The sequence below is a fragment of the Leucopleurus acutus genome (assembly GCF_964270905.1).
Source record: "Leucopleurus acutus genome assembly, chromosome: 15".
Classification (NCBI taxonomy): Eukaryota; Metazoa; Chordata; class Mammalia; order Artiodactyla; family Delphinidae; genus Leucopleurus; species Leucopleurus acutus.
In genome coordinates, this window is record NC_139157.1 from 32,247,436 (window position 1) to 32,266,736 (window position 19,301).

The following is a 19,301-nucleotide window of genomic DNA, read 5'->3' on the forward strand; positions in this document are numbered from 1 at the left end:
CTCCCCAGTAAAATGAATTCATCAATTAATTAATCAGTTCTCTTATAAAATGAAAAGCCCTAACCAATAAGGTGAGATCTGGGACATAAAGATCATGTAGCATAAGAAGAGCAGGACTGCACTGCTTTCACGCTGCTGTCATAGGAAAAAGAACAGATATCATTGCTTTTCTACTATTTATACAAGAGTCTCCTGAGTCAAGAATAAGTGCTATTCAAGGAGAGAAAATCAGACTCTGTTACAATATTGTTCTAACAACTTCCCGGGCATCAACTGTAACACAGTCATCTCTTCCTTACACTCTGAATGGTTGCCCTGTGTCACAGCCGTTGGCATCAGGACTGTGTTTTAACCAAAACCCAGCTTCTCTCTGGTGCACACAAACAACTACATAGATTTGACTCAGATTCCCAAGAACTGGAATATTTGAAAATTTCCACAGCTCCTAATCCGTATCTGGCAGCCCATCAACAAAAGGGGGAAAGAGGCTTTACAATAGGCAGGGAATGACCAATCATTAAAGGAACTTTCTGAGTGTCAACATCAAGCCCTCAGGACCAGAAAACCTTAGGAAGCAAAACAAAGTTTCTGAAGAGTCCTAATTAACTTTTGTAATCTTTTAGAACTTCTGGCTCTAAATTAATTTTATACTACTAGATTTTACAGTTTTGCAAATAAAGAGATGTATATATGCTTATAGTTCCATATTTTATGTTAGCCTGTATTCCCATCTGTTTCACAGGGCCCTTCTCATGGGGTATACAGATGGGCAAATCTGATGCATCCTAAATATATGAATTAGATTGAAGCTGCAATTCCTGTAACTGCTCCATGTAATTCTGAGAGTACAAACACTAGACCTACAACTTGAAAAGCTGTAGGTTTTAATGGCCTATAAAGAAATGAATTGAATTTTTTCATTGGATATAGGTTAGTAATTACCTTTGCCTTGCAAGGTAATACAAGTATTAGCAGGTATTTTTAAAATGCTTTATTGTACTTCTGTGGTTATCCCTAAGCAGGCATAAACAACATGGAACCTTAAAACATGATGTGGTTTTTAATAGCGATAGCATCTAATTTAGAAACACAATTACAAGCACCTCTAGAACATATTTCATGAGTATAAGACTATGTGGGATAGACGCTGATGTTCTCTATTTGGTAACACATTGTGAACTATTACTCCGCAAAAGGGTCTTTATATTCAGTAATGATTCTCAAGGCCTGGTTTATAGATCACTTGCATCCAATCACTTGGGGATGCTTGTTAAAAATGAACTGGGATGCAGCTTACATTTTCTGAATCAGTATCTCTGGAGATGGTACCTCCAAGGTTGGATTTTAACAAGCATCTGATACTTCTGATGCAACACAAAGTTTGAAACCCACAGGTTTTATACAGATATACAGAGAAAAATAAACTTTCTTTTACTCAGCTGTAGACACATAGAGACTTAAGGTTATTGGTCCCCAGGAAAAGCTCCTCCACTGATTGGCAGAGCCCAGACTAACCACCTTGCTGCCAGCAGCACGGCAAGGGCAGAGATGAGCTGCTGCTCTCCCAAGTAAGAACATCTCACTGAAAGCTCTAGATGCGGCACAGACACTTCTTATGCGTCTGATGAATGAATGGATAACTGGGAGAGGATTACATCCTCACATTTCTATCTAAATACACACTGGGAATTCATTCATCAGCTGACCACCCATCTGACAAGTGTCTGTAGGAAAATAGACCCAAACATTCAGCACACCCACAAAAGGACTCAAGGTAGAGCCCTCTTAATGTGAGGCAGAGCTTCCCAGCTAGGATGCCCTGACCCTTGGGTACCAGTGCTCTGAGATACTGTTGCCTGTGGCCCCAGCTCCTGACAGCCAGAGGCAGCCCTCTGTGTCATACAAATGTGGTCATTTCCGCAGTACCATTTTCTACATGGGCAGGTAGTTAAACAACAGTTTGGGAAACACTGCCCTAATTTATACAAGCGTAGGTATGTGTTTGGGGGATTTACCTCTTAGATATCCAGTGTGGGGACTTCACAAAGTTGAGAAAGTAGGAAGTTTTACTGGAATAAAAAGAAGGTTATGAAGCAGTTGCCTCTTAGGCCATGTGACTGATAACATCTCCTTTGAAGGCTGGTGGATGATTCATGGTGGCCTTCCAACCTCACTGAGTGCCAGGTAGTGTGCTCGGTGCTGAGGGCGTCTCAGAATCACAGAAGACGTGGCCTCTGCCCTCATGGAGCTTATCATCGAGCAAAGTACACAGACTCAGAGAAAGTATTTACGCAGAAGTGTCAGTTGTGTTGGGATGTGTGACACAAAAGCACATAATAATGAGGGATCTGACCCACGGTCTGGAGGATCAGATAAAGCTTCCCTAAGGAAACGGGAGTTAACCTGAAGCCTGAGAGGTAAGAGACTTGCTAGGAAAGTGTAGGAATGGCAGTTCGAGGTAGAGACAAAAGAATGTTTGAGGACCAAGGTGGCTGAAGCATTAAGTTTAAAAACAGCCTAGTAGAGGGCTTCCCTGGTGGCGCAGTGGTTGAGAGTCCGCCTGCCGATACAGGGGACGCGGGTTCGTGCCCCGGTCCGGGAAGATCCCACATGCCGCAGAGCGGCTGGGCCCGTGAGCCATGGCCGCTGAGCCTGCGCATCCGGAGCCTGTGCTCCGCGGCGGGAGAGGCCACAGCAGTGAGAGGCCTGCGTACTGCGAAAAAAAAAAAAACAGCCTAGTAGAGAAAAAGCTGGAGAGTTCGGCAGGGGCCAGATAACACTGGTTTTGTAGGCCATGTTCAGAATTAGGGTCTTAATTCCAAGGGTAAGGGGAAGTCGTGGAAAATTTTAAGCAGGAAGATATACTCCCAAGTGAATTTTTTAAATGCAGACTCCTAGGCTCTAGCCTGAAAGATTCTGGCGGCCTGGGCTGGGCCCTGTAATCTGAATTTTAGAGATCTCAGGGAATCAGACGTGGAGTCAGGTTTGGGAAGCATTGTTATGGAACACTGGTTGTCCATGGGTCTATCCCAAGCAGGTGGCCTGTGAACTGGCCCTTAAAATACCACTTATGGTATGGAAAGGACATACATATTCCTTGCATTGTTCACTTATCTGGCCCTATTATGTCTGCTCCTGGATCACAAGCAACGCCAGCATACTTCATTCTGGGGACCGGCTGGCATTTGAAATGGGTGAATGGGCTGGTGCAGCAGACATTGTCAGGGCTTGGCCCATATCTCCTAGCCACACGCTACCCCTTCAGTGCACAGCGGCCGACTCCTACCGATCTCTCACCTGCTCTGCCTTCCCACAGGATTTACTGGGGCTCTGACCGCTCTGCCTGCTGTGCGGCAGGGGACGTGCTGGGGAAATTAACTCATCCTTCCTCCCCTGGAAGCCTAGCTCCGCGACCAAAGAGGAACTCGTGTTTTAAAATAGCTCAGCTCCCTCATCCCTATGGTGGGAAAACCTGAGATGTGTGTTTTACACAGCCTCCCACAGTGCCCCCAGCAGGGCTGTGTTCCCGCTGTCCACAGTGGTAGCTGGGGTGACAATGAAGCTTTTACTGGCTGCCTTTCCTTCCCGGTCTCACCTCTCCACTCCCCTAGTGGCGTTTTCCTCACCTCTTAAGTAAACCACTTGCCGTCAAATCTCTGTCTCAAGGTCTGCTTCTGGGGGTGCAACTGTCTCTTGCTGTGCCAAATGCCTTTTTTTTTTTTTTTTTTTTAAAAAGTAGAGTCTGGCAACCAATTTTTAGCAAGTTATTAAGAAGGATGCAAAGAAAATGTGTTAAAACCTGACTGGGAAATTCCATCTACGTGAGCAATGATTATGGAAAAAGAGGAGAGACCGTAATCTGGCATGATGAGAATCATCTGTTTGAGTACTCTCTACTCAAAGTCTAACCTAGGAACATTAAAAAAAATGGGGCTTCCCGGGTGGCGCAGTGGTTGAGAGTCCGCCTGCCGATGCAGGGGACACGGGTTCAAGCCCTGGTCTGGGAAGATCCCACATGCTGTGGAGCAACTAAGCCCGTGCGCCACAACTACTAAGCCTGCGCTCTAGAGCCCTCGAGCCACAACTACTGAAGCCCACGCGCCTAGAGCCCGTGCTCCATAAGAAGAGAAGCCACCGCAATGAGAAGCCCATGCACTGCAATGAAGAGTAGCCCCCGCTCGCCGCGACTAGAGAAAGCCCATGCACAGCAACGAAGAACAAACACAGCCAAAAAAAAAAAAAAAAAAAAAACATTGTTGTTGATAATTAAAGAAGTTACAGCTCTCCCCGATCCATAGGGCGAAACTGCTTTTCTCTCAAGGATTTTGATACTTTAAATGCCATTACTCCAATAACACTGCTGTGAGCTGAGAATAAGATTTTTAAAAAAAAATTTTAATTAATTAATTAATTTTTGGCTGCATTGGGTCTTTATTGCTGCGTGCGGGCTTTTTTCTCTAGTTGCGGCGAGCAGGGGCTACTCTTTGTTGTGATGCATGTGCTTCTCATTGCGGTGGCTTCTCTTGTTGCGGAGCACGGGCTCTAGGGTGTATGGGCTTCAGTAGTTGCAGCACATGGGCTCAGTAGTTGTGGCTCGAGGGCTCTAGAGCGCAGGCTCAGTAGTTGCGGTGCACGGGCTTAGCTGCTCCATGGCATGTGGGATCTTCCCGGACCAGGGATCAAACCCGTGTCCCCTGCATTGGCAGGTGGATTCTTAACCACTGGGCCACCAGGGAAGTCCAAGAATCAGATTTATTAATTCAAATGTTCACTTGGTTCATCCATGAGAACAAAAGTTACAAAATATTAAAATAATCAAAGAACTACATTGTCCTAGATTTTAAAAACTCTCCATAAAAGAAAGCCCCAAAACCTAAGTATCATCTTTCTATTAATGCTTTCTTTTAGTAATATCTTTAGTTAATATAAAGGCAGAGACCATTTACTTAAAACATCAAACAAAACTTGGTTCTTTACCTAATAATCCACGGAGGTTAAAACATTCCAACTCAACTCTACAAGTTATATCAAAACCAAATGACTGGGCATACAGTACAACAAATATCCTAATCATTAAATGAAATAATGTAGATGCAAGTACTTGGCATATAATGAGCACTAAAAAGAAATAATGTCCATTTTTCACAGGGAATCTACCGTCTTCTTTGTAAAGGATGCTTTTATACAAATATTGATCCGTTCATTCAGAGTATGAATTGGCATGAAATAAAAAGGGGATTTCCAAACTTCTAACATCAAGCAAGTTCAACTAAAAGATGAACAAGTAATATGATATCCTGCCTGATTTGGACACACTTTTATAAGTACCATCGGCCTCACGTTAAGTCAGGTGCATTTTCAATAATGTACTAGAAGACATCACTACAGAACATAAATCACCTAAGGAAAAAAAATCTTCCAACTACAGTACCTCTAAATAACACTAATATTTCCACTTTAATTACCTGGTTTCAGGAGAAGAAGAGATTTCACTTGTGTCTGCCCTTTTACTTCTTGGAAATGATGGACTAGCCGCAGGCATCTCACCACTTAAGCGGTCTGGGAAAATTCGGTCTTTATTCAAATTGATTTCTGAATAGGGACAGGTGGCAGCACTAAAACATTAAAATTTTAAAAAAAACGAAAGAAAAGAACACTCCTGTTAGAGCATAATTACTTCTTCCAATTAAAATGACAAGCTAAAAATATAAAATGCAAAAATTTAACTGGATATATATATTTACATAGATTAAACATACAGTATGAAATATTTTATCTTTAAAACATAATTTAAGGGCTTCCCTGGTGGCGCAGTGGTTGAGAATCTGCCTGCCAATGCAGGGGACACAGGTTCGAACCCTGGTCTGGGAAGCAACTAGGCCCGTGAGCCACAACTACTGAGCCTGAGCGTCTGGAGCCTGTGCTCCGCAACAAGAGAGGCCGCGATAGTGAGAGGCCCACGCACTGCAATGAAGAGTGGGCCCTGCTTGCCGCAACTAGAGAAAGCTCTTGTACAGAAACGAAGACCCAACACAGCCAAAAATAAATAAATAAATTAATTAATTAAAACAAACAAACAAACATAATTTAAGTATATTCTGATAGAAAATATGTCTTTGCATTAGATTTTTAAATGCAGTCTTTGGAAGTGTGCGATGGTCACCGAAGGACTCCCTCCTGTGTTGTCCAAGGGCAGGGCCTGTGCATATCTCTAGGAACCATCAGCCCAAGAGAGAAATGCTTAAATAGAAGGGTGGGTGATAGAGGTGGGACAGAGACAGAGTGATTGACAGATGGAGCAGATCCCTTCCTAAAGTGATCTTCCAGGCCCAGGGCCATCACAAACTGTTTAATTTCCTTTATAACAGCTGCTACCCTCCAAAGGAAGGAGGTTCCCCCCATTTCCTGTCTCCAGGCCCATATGTATACCTGATATCCTAGAAGAAAAAAATCAACCTGTAGCTATTCCCATCCCTAATATGAAAACGGACCAGAAGCCAACTTGGATAATGACCCATCTAGCTCCCTTCCCTTCTATCTGTGACCACTGGTTCGTCTCTCAGATTCCATGGGGGGATCACTCCTGTTATCCAAGCAAAGGGAATCTAGGTCACTAACTGTTAATTCAGCATTAAGTCAGCATACTCATGTGCGTGGGCCTCAGCTTTCCAGTCTCCAGAAAAACTGGGCAGCCTCTATCTCAATACATAATCAGCCCCTCCAACTAACTCCCTATCTTGCCCCTTGGTTTTTTTTTGTTTTGTTTTGTTTTTTTGTTGTTTTTCAGTACGCGGTCCTCTCACTGTTGTGGCCTCTCCCGTCGCGGAGCACAGGCTCCGGACGCGCAGGCTCAGCAGCCATAGCTCACGGGCCCAGCCGCTCCGCGGCAAGTGGGATCTTCCTGGACCGGGGCATGAACCCGTGTCCCCTGCATCGGCAGGGGGACTCTCAACCACTGCGCCACCAGGGAATCCCTGCCCCTTGGTTTTTAGGAAGCCTCCTGAAATCTGGAAATGATTGGGACTTAGGTAAATTATATTAGTGTCTTGCATATTCTTTTCCTCAGGTGAGGTACTATTTGGAATGTTGATAATCACCTAGGGAAAATTTTTAAACACTGACTTTCTGCCCTCTATGAAGAGAATCTGACACATCCTCCTGGGAGGAGAGAAGAGTCTGCAAATGCTCCCAAGTGATTCTGATAATGGTCTATAAAATTTATCACAGATACCTTGTAAGCAAAAGTACAATCTTTATTTTCTTTACTTACATGCTACTTTGGTATCTACGCAAAAGAGGAAAGTAAGTAACATTTGACCATGTGTTGACATAAATGTATATAATGCTAACCCAACAATAACAAAAACAAAACCAGTGATATTTATGGAGCATTTACTATATATAGAACACCATGCTAAGTATTTTACATTCAGTATTTTACTTGATCTTTACAATAACCCACAAGGAAGGCTTTTCATGTGACAAACTAAGTTTAAAATGGTTAGATATCTTCACTCTTGAATTATTTCATTCATTTGATCGACAAGTATTTATCAAGTAACTACGATGTGCTAATTACCTTTCTAGCCATGGGAAACACAGTCAAAATGAAAAAGACAAGCTGTCTGCTCTCATGGAGCTGATATTCTAGAAGGGGATGGGCTATACGTGATTCATGTAAATAAACTGGACAACCCCGCATAGTGACAAAAGCCAGAATATAACGTAAGAGAGACTGCGGGGCTGCAAGGGAGGCGGTGAGGAAGGGCCTCTCTGAAGAAGGCATTCCAGGAAATGGGAAGAGTAATACAACACAGGGAAAGCCAGGCATGAGTAAGGGAAGGACAGACCAGCTAGGCTAGAGTGAAGTGATCAAGGGCAGGAGATGGTGTAGAAGCAGGCAGGGAAGTATTATGTAGGTCCTAGCAGGTCATAGTCACCAGTTCCTATTTTTATTTTAGGTTCAATTTGTAGCCATTGGAGGACCTTTGAATAAAGAAATGATATGGTTTGATTTACAACTGAGAATAAGCACTCAGGATTCTAGATGTGCTCTGCAGCTTTATCCACAACGAGCGGGCACAACTTGGAGGACTCCGTTTTCTCATTTGTAAAATGAAGATGACAACGACAAACATTACCACAGACTGAGCGCGTTACCCGGGCTGCGTGCTTTACTTGCATGACCTCGTCTAACTCCTGGGAAGTCACTCCTATTCTAATGCTCAGTTTATAGATGTTGAAACTGAGGCTTTAAAAAGGGAACTTGCGGGCTTCCCTGGTGGCGCAGTGGTTGAGAGTCCGCCTGCCGATGCAGGGGACACGGGTTCGTACCCCGGTCTGGGAAGATCCCACATGCCGCGGAGCGGCTGGGCCCATGAGCCATGGCCGCTGAGCCTGCGCGTCCGGAGCCTGTGCTCCGCAACGGGAGAGGCCACAGCAGTGAGAGGCCCGCGTACCACAAAAAAAAAAAAAAAAAAGCCCGGGCTGAATACCTGGTCTGCCACTCTCTGATCCTGGGCACTTTCTCAAGCATTCTAAATCTCTCCTCCCACTTCTGTAAAACAGAGATTAGAACAGTGCCAGCGTTATAGAACTGCTGAGAGAATTAAATGAGATAACAGATCTAAGTGCCTCACAAATAGGAAGCCACAAAAAAAATCTTGCCTAGGATTATTATTTTAAAAGGAGAAGAAGAGTAACACTTAACCCCTACTGTGTAAAAGACCACCAGCAAAAATAAACAATAGCATTAAAAACTCCATAATATGCCCCATTTATGGAGGCTCTCTGCTTCCCTCAGGAAAAGTTGATGCTTCTCTCCGAGTGCTACTCATTCATGCCTCTCCAAAAATCTGTTTGTACCACACTGTTCTCCTTAGAAGTAGGGGCCCTCTCCTCTGTACAGCCCATCACCTAACCCAGTATCTGCATACAGCAGACACTCAGTAAGTGTTTGTTCCACGAATGGATGGATGTTGAACGAATATGATGACTCTAGTTTGCAGGTATAAATCCAGAGTTACTAATTTTTTAAAACTCTCCATGGACTTTATAAATATCCTTTAAGGTTGCAGGAAGTACTCTGTTTTTTTCTTTTCTTATTTAATTTCACCAAGATAAACCTTACATAGGAAACATTTACTTCTGAAGGCATTAGATATGTAGAACATTTAGTTTTATATAACTTTAGTTATCCTTTAATCTCCTCCCATTATGACCTCTCGGTAGGCCAAATGAATGAATCAACAAAGGGAAACACCATGACACAACCAATATTAATGCTGCCTTGCTAGAGACAGAATTAAGTCATCTGGCTCCTGAACATCCCTAGAAATGAGAACACCGTATCCACATCCAACTCACTCACTGATTGTTTACATTTCAACATTAAAAACATCACATTCTTACATTTCATTGTTGAGAACACATTTCTGTTTCTAACACTTCTTAGATCAAATTCAACTATTGTAATTTCTGGAGACTCTAACAACACATGCTAGTCAAAACACAGGCTTTTGCTTACACGTCCATAAAATTGATTATTCGTGCCAAAAGAGCAACTTTCCTTGTTATCTAAGCAAAGAATGCATGTTTTGATTTATGTGGTTTCTCAGTAGATTAATCCAAGCAGAATTTTCTCGTTGTTTTCCTAAGCACAGCATTCTCAGTAAGGACAAAACTAAGCGCCAGGGAAATGAACCTTTTAAAGAACAGCCATGATGCAGCAGCTCGTCCACAAGCCTACCAAGGAAATGGAAAACAGGCTGTGACTGGTAAGGATTAATATCCTGCCAGATAAAGAGCTTTGAGTGCTGAAAAGAGAACAGCATATTCAGGGAGACTAAGAAAAGCCAGCTGAGAGGGCTGTAAAGAAGGGAATATAGGACACAGGCAGGAGCTGACACTAGTTCTCTGGATCGCATCCCTGCCCCAGAGTTATATACAGATCTGCCGGTTATGTCTGATACGTGACAAGGAAATGAACACAATGAACACGACTTCTTTATCAATGCATGGCTTCTAAGCCATGAGGTGTACTTCTTCCTCTCTCATTCCAGAAAACAATGAGTCATTCTCCACTATGGTTCCAATTATACTGGTGGATTTTTTTTTTTTTGGATCACATTTCTCCATAACATCTTTCATGATCCTCCCCATAATTTCTCCCTTCATTTAGCAAACACAACACTGCATCTTTGAAAAAAGATCCCAGAGACAGTCACTGAAACTTTGTGAAATGGGTGTGGACCAGGTGAAGGACCCTCAGAGGTCCACAGCACACTTAGGGAAAGGCAGCCTTAATGAATGGCTGCTGCCATCAGGCAGGGGACAGGACTGTCACCACAGACCTCGCTGTGACGGGCAAACCTCTCTGCTCAGACCTACAGCACTCCTAAAGAGATTATGGACATTGTTACAAGGTGGATTTTCTTCCCAGAAGACCAAAAAAAAAAAAAAAAAAAATTCTTTGTACATTTTTCATTGTACTCCCCAAAACATAATGTCAGTGTTCACCCATTTTTAAGATTTCTTTTTTTCCTTCATAATTTGAGCAAATTGCCTTTGGTTCAATGAACATCTTGGGGTTGTACAGTAGAGAGGTACATATGTCAAAGTTTCAATATTAGTTACTATTTTGTATCTTATATTTTAATAAAATTATGTACAGCTTTTATAGGTCCATTAGTCCCTGAGTTCTTTGAAGGCTGGATCTGTGACTAATTCAGGGAGCCGTGCCCTGAGAGTCAGTGAGAGGGGGGTGGTCAAGGGCACAGTTAGACTGGGCACCATTCCTGGCTCCCCCGTCACCAGCAGTCAAGTGGGTAAGTTAGAAAAACCTCTAGAGTGCCATGGTGGCTTCATCAAAAAATGGCGGAAATAATAGTTCCGTATTATAGGGTCGCTTGAAGGTTATCCAATACATGTAAAACAATTAGTGCAAAGCCCAGAGAGAGTAAATAAATGCTCAATAAATCTTACTAAAAAATAAACCCACTGCTCAAAAATATGTACTAAATGGAAGAATTTATAGATATATAATGGAAATTTAGCATACTAATGAGTTTTTGGACTTATATATACAGTAGTCACTCCCTATCCGTGATTTTGCTTTCTGTGGTTTCACTTATCTGAGGTCAACCAAGGTACGAAAATATTAAACGAAAAATTCCAAAAATAAACAATTCATAGGTTTTAAACCGTGCGCCATTCTGAGTAGTGTGATGAAATCTCACACTGTCCTACTCTGACCTGCCAGGGAGCAAATCACCCCTTAGTCCAGTGTATCCCGCCCGTTAGTCACTTAGTAGCCACCTAGGTTATCAGATCCACTGTCGAGGTATCACAGGGCTTGTGTTAAGTCACCCTTACTGTACTTAATAACAGCCCAAAGTGCAACAGTAGTGATGCTGGCAATCCAGGTACACCAAAGAGAAGCCGTGAAGTGCTTCCTTAGGTGAAAAAGTGACAGTTCTCGACTTCATGAAGAAAGAAAAAAATCATATGCTGAGGTTGCTAAACTCTACAGTAAGAACAAATCTTCTATCTGTGAAATTTTGAAGAAAGAAACAGAAATTCATGTTAGTACTGCTGTCACACCTCAAACTGCGAAAGTTAGTGTATAATAAGCATTGAGTTAAAATGGAAAAGGCATTAAATTTGTACAATGAGATATTTAGAGAGAGAGACCACATTCACATAACTTTTAATATAATATATTGTTATAATTGTTCTATTTTATTATTGCCAATCTCTTACTCTGCCTAATTTATAAATTAAATTTTATCACAGGTATGTATGTATAGGAAAAAACATAGTACATATAGGGTTCGGTACTATCTGAGGTTTCAGGAATCCACTGGGGATCTTGGAACATATCTCCCACAGGGATAAGAGGGGTAAGGGAGATACTACTGTAATGCCTAAAAGTAATCCAGCTGCTTTCACTTGCCAATACTGAATCACTTCTAAGATGCAGTATTTTTATGTCCCTTTAATCATTACAGCTGTTGGTTTGCAGTCATACAAGCCATGAAAAGGATTTTTAAATGGATATTTGCAAATGGAATCATTATTCTGTCTATGCATAGACTTTTACTCTGGAACACACTGAACCCCATAAAAAAACTTGGCATGGGCTTCCCTGGTGGCGCAGTGGTTGACAGTCCGCTTGCTGGTGCAGGGGACACAGGTTCGTGTCCTGGTCCGGGAAGTTCCCACATGCCGCAGAGCTGCTGGGCCCGTGAGCCATGGCTACTGAGCCTGCGCGTCCGGAGCCTGTGCTCCGCAACGGGAGAGGCCACAACAATGAGAGGCCCGCGTACCGCAAAAAAACAACAACAACAACAACAACAAAAAAAACTTGTCAGGAGTGTTGCAAAAGGAAGATAAGCAGCATTTGAGGCTGCAGAGATTTAAGAAAGAGGAAATTATATAAAGATAAAATAATCACACCAATTTAACAATTCCTATTAATTCTTAGAGAAATAGGTAGTGAAATCTTCAGATTTTTTAAAGACCTAGATTCACAACCTGTATAAACTAGGTAAACAAGGAATCATTATTATTACTGGGCCATCCAATTAACATAGTTAGAATACTTATACCAACAAATTATTATTCTACTATGTACGTGAATTAGGTGATGCCTCTGTCCTCTAAAAATCCCAGTTAAATCACAGAAATTTCTTACTATTTCAGTAATATCTTAACGTGTCTACAAAGATCCCAAATTGCCTAAACAATACATCAAATTTCAAATGTACAAATTTGGTTTCTTTCTTTTAAGTTACTTAGATGTGAGAGAAAAATATTGAAAAACTTTATTTTTGACAATGTGTTCTGATGTTTGTCTACTTATATTTGTGCCTTTTGTGATCTTTGCTGCTAATCTACAATAATCTCACCTCTTGTTATTCAAATTGTTGAGTCACCCAATCATAGAATATTCTACCAAATACTTTCAACAAGGCCTGCCCCCTTCTCATTATTAATAATCAACCCAAAATGACTATCTCAGAAGTTCAGTATCTATAAAACTAATCAGGTTGCCAAGAAAAGCCAAGTACCTAGAGTAAATCTATTTTAAATCATGAACGCATTCTTTCCCAGGCAAATTTAACTACAGATGCACGCTTCATTTTTACATGGTCACCATGGTAACCACATTTCATATGGATCTGAATGCAGAATTAGTTAATATCTATTTAGTATTCATGGCAATCATTATCTTCCACATACAAGGGACAGGCACCCTCTGACCACATAAGGAATCTCCACCTGAGTGGCAGCACCACATACCTGTGAGGGCCCAGGTGTCTTGCTCTCTTAAAATGGCCAATCCCTTTACATCCTGGGGTTGAGCATCCACCGTGTTCCGAGGCTTCCATTAATTCTAAGGGGCCTATTAAAAAGCCAAAAAAAAAAGCAAAAATTTAAGGCTATAAGAGTCAAATGTCTTGGATCAGAATAGGGAAAAAAAAATCCAATTTTTCAATCAACATGTATAAACAGAAAAAGAAGGTCCTACAAAATTAAAAATATGTCTAAAGTCTCTACTTCTAAAGGTTTTCCCCTAGGACTTTGCTCACACTTCAACAGTGAAATGGTAACCTTTGATCCAACCCTCTTCCAAAATGTCACAAATTCCAGAGATACCGAAATCTAAAATAATGAGATGATTCTGAACATTCTGATCAAGTAAATAACATAATTAATATATGAATACCTGCACACTGTGAAAACTTCAGAGAATACACCAGAATACAGAAGAACAGTTACAGATCCCCTCAAGCAACTCTCCTCACATTTCATTCCTTTTCCTGACTAATCATGTTAATGTGTAACCTTCCTGGATGTTCCAAGCATTCCCACATGTATCTATATTTGTATATATACATGTATCAAGTTTTTGGTTTTGTTTTATTTTGCCACATAAAAGGCACAACATAGATATGTACGATTCTGAAACATTCTTCTTTGGTCTTTAACTTCACGTCTTATAAATCTTTCCATCTCAACAGTAATATTTTTATGACTGTTGCATTGTAGCTGTAGCATGAGTGCACCATAATTTATTTAACCAATATTTGTTTCCAAGGTTTATTACTTTAAACATACTGTAACCGATACCATGTCTGTGTATTCTGGTGCCCTTATGTAGCTTCTATGTGGCATCTAGAAGTGAAGCCACCAGGTGGGGAAGGCATGTTAAATTTTTAAGAAACCCGACAATAATGTATTTGCTACATTTTTCTTTCTACAATGTATGTATTTTCCTCCAAAACTGAGATCTGGTATGTCAAGTTCTCAGTGTACCTTTTTTAAAAAATTGAAGTTAACCGAAATTTTTATTGAGGTGACTGTAGCTTCGCATGCAGTTGTAAGTAATAATACACAGGGAGATCCCTCGTACACTTTGCCCAGTTTTTCCCAATGGTACTATTCTGCAAAACTACAAGATAAAATCACTATTAGGATATTGACATTGATACATTAAATTCTGATAGTCTGACAAATTGTCTTCCAAAATTTAGTACTAGTTTTAAAAGATGATGATACTGTTAAAGTCTAGAAACACTCTACTTTTTCAAATATTAAATTTTTTCTTTTATGTATTTTTGACTATCAGGTAACTAAAAATGCAGTAAGAGGCAAAAGGATTAACCAAAGAAGAAATGTACAGTAGAGAAGTATTGGGTTGGCCAAAAGGTTTGTTCGGTTTTTCCCATAAGATGTCTCTAGTAGTACTTAGTTGTCTTTAACTTATTTCAAAACAATTTTGTTAGATTTTATGTGACAGCTGTCATATTAGCATGCATTTAAAAAAAGACATCAGAATTGGTGAATTTTTGTGTAGCCATTTTAATACTGAAGATGGAAGACAAAAAGCAACATTTTTGGCATATTATGCTTTTTTATTTCAAGAAAGGTCAAGCGCAACCAAAATGCAAAAAAAAAATTTGTGTAGTGTATGGAGAAAGTGCTGTGACTGATCGAACATGTCAAAAATGGTTTGTGAAGTTTCGGGCTGGAGATTTCTCACTGGACGATGCTCCATGAGACCAGCTGAAGCTGACAGCGATCAAATCGAGACATTAATTGAGAACAATCAACATTATATATATCCAGGTGGGAGATAGCTGACATACCCAAAATATCAAATCAAGCATTGAAAATCATTTGCACCAGCCTGGTTATGTTTATCGCTTTGATGTTTGGGTTCCACATAAGTTAAGCGAAAAAAACCTTCTTGACCATATTTCTGCATGTGATTCTCTTCTTAAACGTAATGAAAACATTCCGTTTTTAAAACAAACTGTGATAGGCAATGAAAAGTGGATACTGTACAATAATGTGGAACAGAAGAGATCGTGGGGCAAGTGAAATGAACCACCACCAACCACACCAAGGGCCAGTCTTCATCCAAAGAAGGTGATGTATATATGGTGGGACTGGAAGAGAGTCGTCTATTATGAGCTCCTTCTGGAAAACCAAATGATTAATTTCAACAAGTACTGCCCGCAATTAGACCAACTGAAAGCAGCACTCGATGAAAAGTGTCCAGAATTAGTCAACAGAAAACACATAATCTTCCATCAGGATAACGCAAGACCACATGTTTCTTTGATGACCAGGCAAAAACTGTTACATCTTGGCTGGGAAGTTCTGATTCATCTGTTGTATTCACCAGACATTGCACCTTCGGATTTCCATTTTTTAGGTCTTTACAAAATTCTCTTAATGGAAAAAATTTCAATTCACTGGAAGACTGTAAAAGGCACCTGGAACAGTTCTCTGCTCAAAAAGATAATTAAGTTTTGGGAAGACTGAATTACGAAGTTGCCTGAAAAATGGCAGAAGGTAGTGGAAAAAAAGGGTGAATACATTGTCAATAAAGTTCTTGGTGAAAATGAAAAATGTGTCTTTTATTTTTACTTAAAAACTGAAGGCACTTTTTGGCCAACCCAATAGAACGAGAAGGTAGAGGAAAAGAAAATATTAAGCACACTACACAAGGAAATGGAAACATCTCTTTAGGTCATCACTGTGTCTCTTACTCAAAGGAGGCTGAAGAGGATGCCCGGTTTTTGAACACCAACCAACGGGGTGAATATCAGGAGAATCTGCATCTATCCAGTAATCATAGCAACTATTCCAGCCATCAAAGTGAACCTGGATAACAAAAAGAAATTAATAGTATAATTTAGGTCACGAGAATTCCTACAGTAAAAGTTTTGCCCACCATAACCATCTTCATTCTCTTCTAACTTATTTAGTACATTTAATATCCAGATAAATTATTCAAATTCCTTCATCCTAGTATGAGAAAAGAGGTACTGTTGGGGCTTCCCTTGTGGCGCAGTGGTTGAGAGTCCACCTGCTGATGCAGGGGACACAGGTTCGTGCCCCGGTCCGGGAGGATCCCACATGCCGCGGAGCGGCTGGGCCCGTGAGCCATGGCCGCTGAGCCTGCGCGTCCGGAGCCTGTGCTCCGCAATGGGAGAGGCCACAGCAGTGAGAGGCCCGCGTACCGCAAAAAAAAAAAAATGAGGTACTGTTGAACTACATTATCTAACCATAATTAAATGTCTTGCCAAGGGCACTTTTTGGGTAATACTTCTACAGACATATTACATGTATCTCCCACTACTATAAGCAGTTTGAGTACCTAACATCTTCATATGAGCAACACTAAACACCCAGTAAATATTACTGAGTAATGAATAAATCAGGGAAGGGAGGGAGGAGGAGGGAGAGTAGAGAGGCAGGACCTTTCATATAAATGTCAAGTCTCCTAGAATTATGCTAAAGAAGACTTAAAAAAATTCAGCAGATGGACACCCAATTTACAAAATATGCCTCCATCAAATGCGTTTTAAAATATTTTTTCTCATAAATAACTACAATATCTCTCAAAGAGATTTTACAGGGTGGTCAGGGCTACCAACTTTATTGGCCACCATGTAAAAGGGCAGTTAGTCTTTCAGGCATGGTTACTGAGGATCAGCTACATCTCTTTCAAGTATCACATAGTTTTTATCTTTTAGACGGAAAGGATATACTAAAATGTTAGCTATATTTTATTTTAGATCAAGTTTGCCAGCTAGATTTCCTTCTTAAAGTCTATGAATCTCTTACTACTAAAAACACAATAGATGCCAGATGGATAAAAAAATCCGAACACTGAAAACTGAACAATAGAAGTTCTAGAAGAAAGCATACATTAATATATTTATCTTAGAGTGCAGTAGCCTTTGTAAGGAAGACACCAAACTCAAAAGCCATAAAAGAAAAGAGGCATCAATTCGAATACATCAAAATTTAAATATTCACAATGGCAAATATTACTGCTGGCAAGATGGAAAACCCAAAAGAAACCTGAAAAACACATTTGTTAACATGTGACAATGTACTTCGTTCCTTAATTTGTAAAAACACCATATATCAGTATAAAAAGATGAAAAATCCAACAGAAAAGATGGAAAAGATAAACGGCTCATAAACAAGAAAATAAATTGTTAGTAAACATGTGAAAAGACAATCAATTTCACTTATAACTAAAAAACTACAAATTAAAATCACAGGATGAAATTCTTCTTTCAATATGCCAAAATATTCCATTTTGGTGACTTCTAGAGCTGATAAGTATGAGAATAAATGGACGTTCTCATAGACCATTGACAGGAGTCTTGACTGGTGAGATATTTCTGGAGAGTTATTTGGCAATAATGGATCAACACTTAAAATATATCATCTTGGACTTGATAATCTAAATAACTCAACTCGTTGTAGTAGAAAGCAACCAGAGTGTCTACCATCAGGAGATTGGTTAAATAAATTATGGTATATTTATATGATGGAATAGTACAGAGTTATTAAGGTATGTATATATGGGTTCAATATAATGTCCATTGCAATGACTCCACTTTCTCAAGCTTAGAAATTAATTAATCCTAGAATTAAATCCCACAGAATTCCACACCTGCAGGAAATCATGGATAATATTTTAAAGAGGAGAAAAGATCACAGAGCTAGTTAGGAGGAGTAAGAGGCTAAAATTCATGGATCCAAAATAAACTGGTTCATCATTCACATACACTGCATATAAAAGCAGCACTTAAAGTTGTTTAACTTGAAACAACCCTTTCCTTTCCTCTGATCAAAAATAATGTTCAAATAACACAGAATGATATTCATGGTAATTTTCTAAAGTTTATGCTATCAATGCCACCAATAAATGAGCAGTCATAATTCACAGCATTATAGTTAAGTTTTAAGCATTCTAATTCTCAACTAATCATCAAGTGATAATGCTCTATTTTACTGGATACACGAAACTCTTATGTTTTCTCATCTTGCTGTTCCTGAATTTCACTTCTTCTATACTGGAATCAATGTCCCCATATCTCATGTTCCATTTGTTAAATTTTACAAAATTTAGCTATCTTCCTATAGCAAACAAACTCAATCCTAACAAGTAAGTGGTTCTCCAACCTGGATATACACTAGAATTACTCATGATTATTGAAAAGAAGAAAAAAAAATACAAAAATGGCTGAGTCCACCAAGGAGGTTCTGAACTTATAGCTTGGGTTCTGTGCACCTATATGTTTATTTAACTTCTAAGTAACTCTGCTGTGCACTCAGAATTGAGTCCCACTGACACTAAACAGGACACTACTGTACAGCAATACAGACTCCAAAAATCTTAATATCATAATAATAGGGTTCTTTAAAAAATTTCCTCCCATATACCTTCAAGAATATGTTGGAGCTACTATATCTGGTGATACCATAACCCCTTCCTACTTTTCATTAAAACTGACCTCTCAGTTTGGCAATGAAAAGTCATCTATCTTAGATGACAGATATACCTTAGTTACTACTGTAAATAAGTCTAACATCTCCTACAAACTAGGTTGGCCGGCAATCGGGAGAATCCTAGTACTTTAAGGTTAAATTTCAGAGTTAAAACTTAATTTAGATATTATGAACAGAGGTAACAATACAATTCCCTAAGTAGCAAATGCACTTAAAAACTGCTACCTGATCATTTATATGTGGAATCTAAAAAATAATACAAATGAATATATATGCAAAACAGAAAGAGACCCACAGATACAGAAAACAAACTAGTGGTTACCAGAGGGGAGAGAGAAGGGGGAAAGAACAAATTAGGGGTATGGGATTAACAGATGCAAACTACTATGTATAAAATAGATAAGCAACAAGGATATATTGTACAGCACAGGGAATTATAGCCATTACTTGTAATAACTTTTACTGGCGTATAATCT

At 39.9% G+C, this 19,301-nt stretch overlaps 1 protein-coding gene across 6 annotated transcripts in view; it reads right to left on the minus strand.

Moving 5' to 3' along the window:
- L3MBTL3 (L3MBTL histone methyl-lysine binding protein 3) overlaps positions 1-19,301 on the minus strand; it is a 114,473-nt gene that overhangs the window by 22,494 nt on the left and 72,678 nt on the right. For all 6 annotated transcript variants that reach the window (XM_082855702.1, XM_082855705.1, XM_082855704.1 and 3 more), the window contains 3 exons: positions 16,062-16,176; positions 13,303-13,405; positions 5,466-5,615 (listed from right to left, as the gene is read on the minus strand). In XM_082855702.1, coding sequence (XP_082711828.1) covers positions 5,466-5,615; positions 13,303-13,405; positions 16,062-16,176 — 368 coding nt within the window. The remainder of the gene's footprint in view (positions 1-5,465; positions 5,616-13,302; positions 13,406-16,061; positions 16,177-19,301) is intronic.